The sequence below is a fragment of the Acipenser ruthenus genome, chromosome 13, assembly GCF_902713425.1.
Source record: "Acipenser ruthenus chromosome 13, fAciRut3.2 maternal haplotype, whole genome shotgun sequence".
NCBI classification, from domain to species: Eukaryota; Metazoa; Chordata; class Actinopteri; order Acipenseriformes; family Acipenseridae; genus Acipenser; species Acipenser ruthenus.
Window position 1 is genome coordinate 30,780,113 of NC_081201.1, and position 10,958 is coordinate 30,791,070.

The 10,958-nt window shown below is 34.3% G+C and overlaps 1 protein-coding gene across 1 annotated transcript in view; it reads left to right on the forward strand.

Annotated features, from left to right (window-relative positions):
• The window catches only part of LOC117418571 (dorsal root ganglia homeobox protein-like), a 9,801-nt gene extending 5,446 nt beyond the window's left edge, over positions 1 to 4,355 (forward strand). The window contains exon 7 of the mRNA XM_034031747.3: positions 1,570 to 4,355. Within this exon, the coding sequence (XP_033887638.1) occupies positions 1,570 to 1,835 (266 nt within the window). The 3' untranslated portion in view covers positions 1,836 to 4,355. The remainder of the gene's footprint in view (positions 1 to 1,569) is intronic.
• Positions 4,356 to 10,958: the final 6,603 nt, after the last annotated feature.

The following is a 10,958-nucleotide window of genomic DNA, read 5'->3' on the forward strand; positions in this document are numbered from 1 at the left end:
GAGCAGAGCCTATAGGGGGCTATTAACAAGCAATGCACATTGAAAATATCTTACTTTAAATAAAATAGGAAGACCATTTCTCTGTGGTTGTCTTCAATATGTTTTTATGTGAATTATGCAGATAATGCAGTAATGAGTAATGCAGATTAAATTAATACAAGTAAAGAATACAAATAAACCAGTACAAATAAAAAATATACACTTTTGAAAAAAAAAATATATAATACACATACAGTAAAACCTATGTGTCCCCATAAACGTCAGGCAGGAAATGTTTTTATATGTCAAGTGTGCTTGTTAACAAAGTTGAATAGACTAAGTAGGAAGCAAGTCATGTTTGGCAACATTGCTGGGTGGGTCAATATATGGAGGCAGCTGAGAGAGGGGTGCCTCAAGGAGTGCATGCATTCCTTTGTTGTTATACATTATCCCCATGACACAGCATTCTTTTATAAGTGACAGAGGCCACAGGCTCCAGAGAATATGAAACTATAAATCCAATGACCTAACATATTGTGCAAACACCTCTAGCATGATATGACGACAACTTGGGGCAATGACCACAACTATCTGGCTCATTACAGATGGTTTATTGTAGGAGTGTTCATAGTTTCCATTGCATTGTCTGCAGCATATTGGTTTAATTCCAAGATGTGTACCTGCAGTCCAGCAGGCATTTTGTGGACCAATTATATATAATGGGTGTTTATCATAAGTTAAGGTTAGTGTACAGCTTATGACTTGACAGGATCTATGGGTAATCTGGATATTTTTAATTATTATTATTATTATTATTATTATTATTATTATTATTATTATTATTATTATTATTATTATTATTATTTATTTCTTAGCAGACGCCCTTATCCAGGGTGACTTACAATTGTTACAAGATATCACATTATGATATAACATATGTTATTAAAGGTTTTTAAATTATTCTTTCTTTTTTAAATAAGGGACATATTTCTTGATAAAGCTATTTTATTTAGTACATCAGTAGATATGTTTGAGCTGAGTATTGTGATTGTTGCCACTTTAGCACAGCATAGTTTGTTATTATACTTTCCTTACAATGTAGACAGACTATAATACATGCTCAGTACAGGAATATAGTTTGGGGGTCATCAAAATCTTACAGATATTAATCAACTATGTTTTGTTAAAAATTGAAGGTTTAGTTTTTTCCTTAGCTTATTACATATTACCTTTTGCCCTATAAGCGTGTTATCTACATAACAAGCCATCACCCCTCATATTTCCTGTTTGATCTGTATTTAATAAAATGTCGGACATTTTAAAAGTGCTGCAACAATTGATGTTTGGTAACAAAACAAGGAAAATATAAGCATGGCATGAATGGAATAATAATTTTCCTCAATTGTCAGCCAGCTTTTTTCCCTAAAGACTCTTGTTATATTTAAGGTAGAATATTACATGATTATATATTGTATTTCTCAGTTTATACTTTCTGGGTATAAGCCCCAGTTATATTGTTGGCAAGTGTTTATTGATTACAACCAGTGATTGATGGCTCCTAATGCATATCTTTTTTTTATTTCCACTAAGCGAGCCCACTCTGTTCTTGCTGTGTCCCAGACCCAATGGGCCTTTCCTTCTTGCCCACGTATGGATGCCAGAGTAACCGCACAGCCAGTGTGGCAGCACTGCGGATGAAAGCACGGGAACACTCTGAAGCTGTGCTTCAATCAGCCAACCTCCTCCCTTCCACAAGCAGCAGCCCTGCCCCAGCAACCAAGCAACCCACGCAGGAAAACAGCCCTGACAAGTCAAACTGCTCCAAGGAACAGCTAGAAAAGACAAGAAACTTGTGAGAGATGCAATCCATGTATCAGAACATTAAGATGCATCAAATTTACTCTGGATAAAAAAGAACCCTACTGCCTCTACATTTGTACAGATGCTTTGCCGTCAATCCCTACTAAATTAAAAGAAGATTTACACCCAGGGATTATTTTCACCTTCCCCAACAAACTAAAAGATCATTTATTTATTTATTTATTTATTTGTTTATTTATATGTATTAAATCAATGCATTCTCTAAATTAGGACACATTTATTTTTTTAATGTACAAGTACTTTTCATAATAGAGCATTTTCTCATGTTTGATCTAAAGCAAAATATGAGGAATTAATATTGTTTTAAGGTGTAAAACAAAATGCTCTGACAGCTAAGGGTGCAGTCTTCCACTATGTGCTGGTGTGCTAACCTTTATAAAGAGACATATGGTCAACATATTATACTGACAAGTGCAAAAGAAAGACTAAAGTAGCATATCACCTTTGGATATCAGTCTGATATAAACTATACAGCTACTGTTACCCGTAACCTTTCAGTGAGAAAACAATGTAATGTTTCTATGTTTTTTATTTTGTTTCTTGTATGCCGTAATTCCGATTCTGTTATTTAAAATGCATCTGTAATGTGCCAAGAATGCAGTGTATACAAACATGTGGCTGTATTTCTTTTAAATACAGTGAATGCTTTTTTTTCCAGGCAGAAGCTTAAATCTAATATAAAATATTTCTGATACAAATCTGAGTAGAAAGGTGAACAGAAAAATGACATATCATTACCTATTCCTGTGCTTGTATGTTGTATTATATAATGATTATAGAGAGAAACATTAACGTAACAATATAAATCTCTAGTAGCCTATTGCTTGAGCCATCTGGCTCTTATTAATAATTTACGTTCCTGTACAACTGGAGAAAACGTCAAGAAACAAACAATGGTTGGTTCCATAATTTATTTACTTTTAGGAACTCCACTGCCTTTTAAAAATTGTTACATTGCCATTTATTGTTCCCTTTCATTACTGAATCATACTTTTTGTTACAATAAAATTATTCAGAGCTGTAAAATTACAATTCGTGAACTAGGGTTCATGTACACTAACGCTTCATAACTAGGGTTCATGTACACTTGTACACTAACGCTTCATAACTAGGGTTCATGTACACTTGTACACTAACTCTTCATAACTAGGGTTCATGTACACTAACGCTTCATAATTAGGGTTCATGTACACTTGTACACTAATGCTTCATAACTAGGGTTCATGTACTCTAACGCTTCATAACTAGGGTTCATGTACACTAACGCTTCATAACTAGGGTTCATGTACACTTGTACACTAACGCTTCATAACTAGGGTTCATGTACACTAACGCTTCATAACTAGGGTTCATGTACACTTGTACACTAACGCTTCATAACTAGGGTTCATGTACACTTGTACACTAACTCTTCATAACTAGGGTTCATGTACACTAATGCTTCATAACTAGGGTTCATGTACACTAACGCTTCATAACTAGGGTTCATGTACACTTGTACACTAACGCTTCATAACTAGGGTTCATGTACACTTGTACACTAACTCTTCATAACTAGGGTTCATGTACGCTAACGCTTCATAACTAGGGTTCATGTACACTTGTACACTAACGCTTCATAACTAGGGTTCATGTACACTTGTACACTAACGCTTCATAACTAGGGTTCATGTACGCTAACGCTTCATAACTAGGGTTCATGTACGCTAACGCTTCATAACTAGGGTTCATGTACACTTGTACACTAACGCTTCTTTCTAACTGTTTGATTACATTCTTGTTTCCTCCAGAAAGGTACATAAATAAGAGAACTGTTCAGCAAATTAAGAATACTTAACAGCATTGCATCTGTAAAGTAGTTAGGCTGATTAAATTTTGCATCCTTGAGGACTTTCAGGAAATTACTTTTGATTGTCAAAATCACAATTAAGTAAACTACACGCACATTAGCATGAATAATTGATAAGGAATTATGTATTACCACGAAGTAGCGATTTAATAATTCATGATGCGACACCCTAGTGGATGTGCAGAACTAGATAACGTCAAAAGTCTTGCCTGGTATCGCTGGGAGCACTGTGCAAATGCAGATGCTATATTGTTTGGTTGTGTATAAAAACTATGTGACGCATGATGTGGATTTTTTTTTGTACAAATCATATTAATAAAACGAAGGATTCAGATAAATTAAAGGGGTCTTTATTTGGAATACTAAAGCTCCGACATTTCATGTTCTAACTACATATATACTGATGCGCAATGAAAACGAAACAGTCTAAGTTTTACATCAATAGCTCATTAGGCACATACATAATGTTATTTACATTTTAAATAGTGAGCAGATAGGTTTATTGATTATTTAAGTAGTATTGTTCCTTGGGATAACAAAATACTGAGCTCAAGTCATGTGATTTCATAAAAATGCCAGGTGCTCAGTGTTTGGTATTTAAGTTGAGTTAAAATTGCCAAAATATGTTGATTAAGAATCTGTATAAATAGCCATTTGAAAAGACATGATTTTAATTAACGCAAGAACAGCGAAAGATACGACCATGCCCTGCTTGAGTAATGAAGATTGCCTGGATACTATCGGCATGATTGAAGGTGGCCTGTCTGTGAGAGAAGTTGCCTGGAGAATGACATGTTCTGCTTCAACAATCAGCAAACTAGTTCAGAGAAACCAGGAAATGGGCTCTGTGAGGGACAGGCCACATCCTGGAAGGTGAGCGTTATGCTGACTATTGCGTTGTTTAAGTCAACCAGTGGGGCGGTGGAAGTGTGATAATGTGGGGAGGAATCTCCTTTAACACAAGAACACCTTTGGTGAAGATTGAGGGCAACCTTACTGCTCAGTGATACATTGACAAAGTTCTTGAGGCAACAGTTTTTCTGTTCCTGCAAGCCAATCCGGAAGTGTCGATTTTCCAGCAGGACAATGCAAGACCACACAGTGCTAGGATTACAAATGCACAAATGCCGTGGCCAGCTTTTTCTCCTGACCTGAGTCCAATAGAACATCCATGGGACCAAATTGCCAGTGTCATCCACAAGAGACAACTGCTACCAGTCATCCTTCGCCAGCTGGCTGCAGCTGCACAGGAATAGTGGCAGAACATCCCACAGCAGTCTATCCAGAGGTTGATCAGGTCTATGCGTCAACGCTGCCAGGATTGTGTTAATGCTCAGGGAGGTCATACTTCGTAATGTTTTCATTTTGACAGTGTGTCACGTTTTATACTGAAAACCTATGATTCTTTGATCTGTATTTTTGTTCACATTTTCTGTGATTTTGTTTGATATCTATGTTTAAAATATTTGATTAAATCCATTAGACTTGAGTGTTGGGTTTATTTTGTGCATCTATATATATATATATATATATATATATATATATATATATATATATATATATATATATATGTGTGTGTGTGTGTGTGTGTGTGTGCCTCTGGTGGTTACACATGTTTTTAATTGTCTTATAAGTATTATTTCAGATTACCCTCTGCAGGCCCTATTCACAAAACTTTCGAGTTATTAAAAGAATGTTTTCCTGTTAAGTACTCTTTGGTGTGTTAAATAAAACTGACATTCAGGTAAGTGTTCAAGACTGGTGGATTGTATTGAATCTATCGAAATGTTCTTTAAAAGACATTTTAAAAACTCAAGAGCTAAAGCTTTGTGAATATGATCCACTTTCAAATTATTTTGTTTTGGTAGTTTGTATTACATGTTTAGAGAAAAGTAGCCAGTTACAAAATATTTTTCAGTTAGCATCGTGAAAAATATAAAGGTTCAGATTGATTTAGAAAGATGTGCAGGTTATAGCAAAGCAAGTCTGTATTGCTTTTTGATTCTCATGTTTTTATAAAGATCAATACATCAATCAATTATGCTCATCCCTTGTGAAAATTTTACAAACGTAGCATTCTTTAAATGCAGGGAGTAATGTTTCTGAAAGGTGCTTACAGGTATTCCAATAAGTATTTTCTGCTTACTCAGCACCCACAAAAACAAGTACATTGCAAACTTCATTAAATTCTTGATATCAAGAGCAAGACATTCAGAGGAGTCTCTTTGCTTGCCATTTGTTAGGGCATTCTATGATACAGTGAGCTTTCAGCAAGCTTTTACTATAAACTCTGTACAGTTCAAGGGTATACCTTTCTGTTTATATTAGAAAAATGGCCTGGACATAACTGTAATACCAGTTCATAGCTAGTTCATATTTAAAGATACATTTATTTCATAATTTCTAGCATAAAAAAACAACATAATCTATAAACTGCAGCATCAACATATTTTTTTTTTGTCTTGTATTTCATAAATAGACATTTTACTAAAATATGTTTATTAAGCAAAGAATAGTCAGCTTGGTTTCACTAGAGGTGGCTATATCCTGGGCCTCCACAGAGAGCAAGGGTTGTATGGGAAATTGAAAGACCTGCCATAAAACTATATTGTATAGTTCCAGCATGGTCGCCCAGCACAGCACTGAAATTGTTCTGGAAGGTTACTTCTCGATGATTACCACCACTAAAGGGAGTTCGTATGGAGAACCAGTTTTGGGCCTGGTTCTAATTGCATATCAGTAATGAGTGCAGTCTAGAAACAGAATCATCTGCCAACTGAGCACTTACTGTACACAGTGCAGAGATTCTATTTGAATAACAATGAGCTGGTCATGTGGTTTATGGCCCAGTTAAACAAAACGATGTGCTACATATTGAAGAGGTTTCCATTTATAGCATATAGCATAAACTTTAATGCAATAAAGGGGGTTATTTGTTAATGATCTTCAGATTGGTTAACAGTTTCAGGGTGTAAAATTAAACCAGGTTGTAATGTATCCAGAAGTAACCCAAACAATTCTATTGGCAATCAAAACATGAAACAGTGATCAGAATGGTGTGATTGGAGCTGTTATTTTGTGTATTGCAATTTGTCAAGCATCCAAAAGGGGGCATTGACATGTCAGTTCCAGAATAAGATGTCAAAAGTCATCAATATAGATAGATAGCCACCTCACATGCAAAGAGTAAGCATAGTATAGAAAGTACAATTTCTCAAAAGGGGAGAACAATAATATACACTGCTCTACATAAAATATATGAGCATGCAGGATGATAATAATAATAATAATAATAATAATAATAATAATAATAATAATAATAATAATAATAATAATAATAATAATAATAATAATAATAATAATCTGGAAATGAGAAAAAAACATAATTGGCAAAAATAAACATTTTACTTAATGTTGTAGAGTACATGCTTAAGTGTTGATTACAATATTTCCAATAATGATATTTGTTGTAACTGCACACCAAATTTTCAGTGGGGTTTTGGGGATCACTGTAGGGTTTTGTTTTTTTTTTTTTAGCATGCAACCCCATAGCATGATTTCCATTACACGAGAGTAGATGTTAAAACTTCATGCTGATTTGAACTCGGCTCTCGCCAAGATAAGCACCAACTAAGACGTAGCTTTACAGTAAACTAATGTGATCCATATGCGTCTCCATCCATTTGCATTTCCTTCCATATGATGATGTAGATATCCTTCTGTCTGGTGTTAATGGCTGAAGTGTAATGCTGGCTCCAGGGATCAGCTTATTTTGCCTCCCTGGCGCATCAGCACACACAACGGCTGCGATGCTGGCTCCGGGGATCAACCAAAGTGCGGCCTCCCCAGCGCATCAGCATGACAACCGTCTGGATTGAGCTAAGTAGGGTACATCTCTGGGGTTTTCAAGTGGGCACCTTCCATCCTCAGTGTTTCGTCGACTAGCCCACGACACCTCAAGAGGGCTCGACGGTGATTCTGGCGTCCCAGCATCACCCCCCTCCGTCCCCCACTCAACTCAGCCCAGCTTACTTACCTGTCCCCAGCCAGAATCTTTCCGTCTCAACCACAGCCAGTTGCTGCTCCTCTCTGCTGCTTCAGATAAGTTCTTCACTGTGCGACGCAACTCTTGGCCACTGAATCCGACGTCTCTGAGAAACCGGGTTGTAGAGTGTGCCACAAATCCTCGACAACCCACTTCCACTGGGTAAACCCGAACTCTCCATCCTCGCTGTTCCGCTTCAGTGGCTAGTTGAGCATACCACAGTTTCTTCCTCTCATACGCCTCATCTACAGCGTCCTCCCATGGCACTGTTAACTCTACCAGGTGAACAAGGCGTGCTGATCCAGACCACAAGACAATATCTGGTCGAAGGTTAGTGGTGGCAATCTCAGGTGGAAAAATAAGCCGTTGACCAACATCTGCCAGCATATTCCAGTCTCTAGCAGCTTCCAGTTGTCCTGGGCGAGGATTGGTTTTAACACCTTTTCTTGGTAATAATAATAATAATAATAATAATAATAATAATAATAATAATAATAATCTGGAAATGAGAAAAAAACATAATTGGCAAAAATAAACATTTTACTTAATGTTGTAGAGTACATGCTTAAGTGTTGATTACAATATTTCCAATAATGATATTTGTTGTAACTGCACACCAAATTTTCAGTGGGGTTTTGGGGATCACTGTAGGGTTTTTTTTTTTTATTTTTAGCATGCAACCCCATAGCAAATTACCCTGTGTAAATTAAACCAAATAAAAAGAGACAACAGCTGGATAAAGGACTCCAGACAGTGGAGCGGAACATTCCTTTAAACTTTGCTGTTTGGGGATTTGTAGATGAGCACATTTCCATCTGTTGGTGAATGAAAAGACAGCAGTTGAGATGTGAAAGGATGGCCCTTTCTAATTATTGATGTCATAGAAGTGCCTGTAAATGTTTTGCATTGACTGCTGGACATGACTGGTATGGAACAATTATCAAACATTAAAAAAGCACAATGCAGCATTTTAACAAGGACACACCACACCCCACATTAAAATTGCATTGTATGTACAGTATGTACAGTATGATACATTAGTATCTGATTAAACATTCAAAACTGAGGTTCATGCTGAGTAAAAAAATAAATAAATAAAACATCACAAATAAGCTATTACGTTTTATTAAATACACCTGATGTTTCCTTGCATTTGCTCTGGTTAGATAATCTGTCTCTTTTCTGTCTCTTTTACAGTTAATTTGTCTCATGGCAAAATCTGGATGTCAGAAGTGAGGCCAGATAACCACACATAACACATTTTAAATATATGTAATATATTTAAATATATTTTTCTAACTTTTAAAATAGGTCCTAAAATATGTTTAAGAAATAAGAAAATGAAATAATGTGTAAATCAAGTATGCTAATTCAAGAAAAAATACACATTTATTGTGAATGAGTGCAAATTCCACATTTTTTCAAATAATTCACATTTGAGTCTGTAAATAAATGTAGTCATTTTTTTTTTGTAATAAACAGCAAGTCACTTCAAGTAAAAAGATACTTCTTTCAACAGTTTGATATGATTTAATCAGGACTTTTAGGAAATGATAAAAGAAAAAAAAACATATAAAAAAATTATCTTTGCTTATATACCATATAGATATTCTCTTACAGTCCTAAAAAGAGGATCAAAATGCCAAATAATTTACATTTCTTAAATCCTACGGGATATTGCACAAAAATATATATTTTCCATTAGAAAATCTGAGAAAATTCTATGAAAACCATAACATGTAATGCTTTACAATGTTAAAATAAAAGCATATATTTTCTCCACTACAGACTACTGTTTTGTTAACTGTGGGTCGTATTGTTTTTTTTAGGCCAGCTCATATAAAATGTACATTTCTCATAAGCAACATTGAATTATTATATTATATAGGTCATTTCTACTTAAATTATACATGTAAACATACATTTCTTTTTTGCTTCAGTAAAGATGGTGGCTCATTGAAGAGACGGAAAAAAAATCAAAATGTGTTATGTCTGGATCCTGAAAGAATTTGCCTTGTGATCTTGACATAATGGTTTAAAATGTTGAGTTCCTGAGATAAATGATCTCATATTTATTTATTTATTTTCTTCCACTATCCTTAATGAGCCTCCATAAGATGATGTAATGTAAGTGAGAGCAAAAGAATCGTACATGCTTTAACTGCATTAGGTTCTCTTATTGTCATACAATGATGCAATGGTATAGTCGAAAACATTTGTCTAATGGAAATCATAGCAGATTCAATTGGACAACACTGTATATTTGCAAATATCAAGTAACACATTTTTTAAGTTTTTTTAAATCTGCATTTAAGTATATAACAACACCTCAAAAAGAACCACTGTGATATGTGAAAAATGGTCATTTACAGCACTGATATTCATTAATTTCATTCATTGTACCGTCACCAAAAACAGTTGCTACCAAGAAAAAAAATGCAATTGAAACATGCAGCCTTTACAGCTAAAATGCTGTGATGAAGCACTGTCATTCTATTTGAAAATAGACTATTTGACATATAAGATCACCTATTTTTTTTTTAAGAATAGGCCGCTTCAATGGAATGGTTTCCTTTTATAGCACAACACATTCTTTCAAAAACAGCATTGATTTAACTATTGTTTTCATTCAATGATTAAGCAATATATACAGTATATATATATATATATATATATATATATATATATATATATATATATCTCCAAAACAACAAAAGAAAACCTTTTCACTGCAATGCCTCTGTTTTCACAGAGGTGCTGACCAATATAAAGTAATGTTCATGATATAAATTGTCTCGTGTCGATTCACGTCAACCAGCCGGGAATGGTCAAATTAACCTTACTTCCTTATGGTTCATGACTGTAGAGCCAAAACTTGGTCGCACACTTTGTGATTTTTCTCAATGATCCACACTACTCAGAAGTCCAAAATTCATTTCATTTTTATTGAACAAACATTATATATATATATATATATATATATATATATATATATATATTTATATATATATATATATTGACTACAAGAGTCTTCATCATGTGGTGAATATTATATTTAATTGGAACCAATTTTTATATCTATTTTTTAATGTTTGTATAATATATATATATATATATATAGATATATATATATATATATATATATATATATATATATATATATATATATATATATATATATATATATAGATAGATAGATAGATA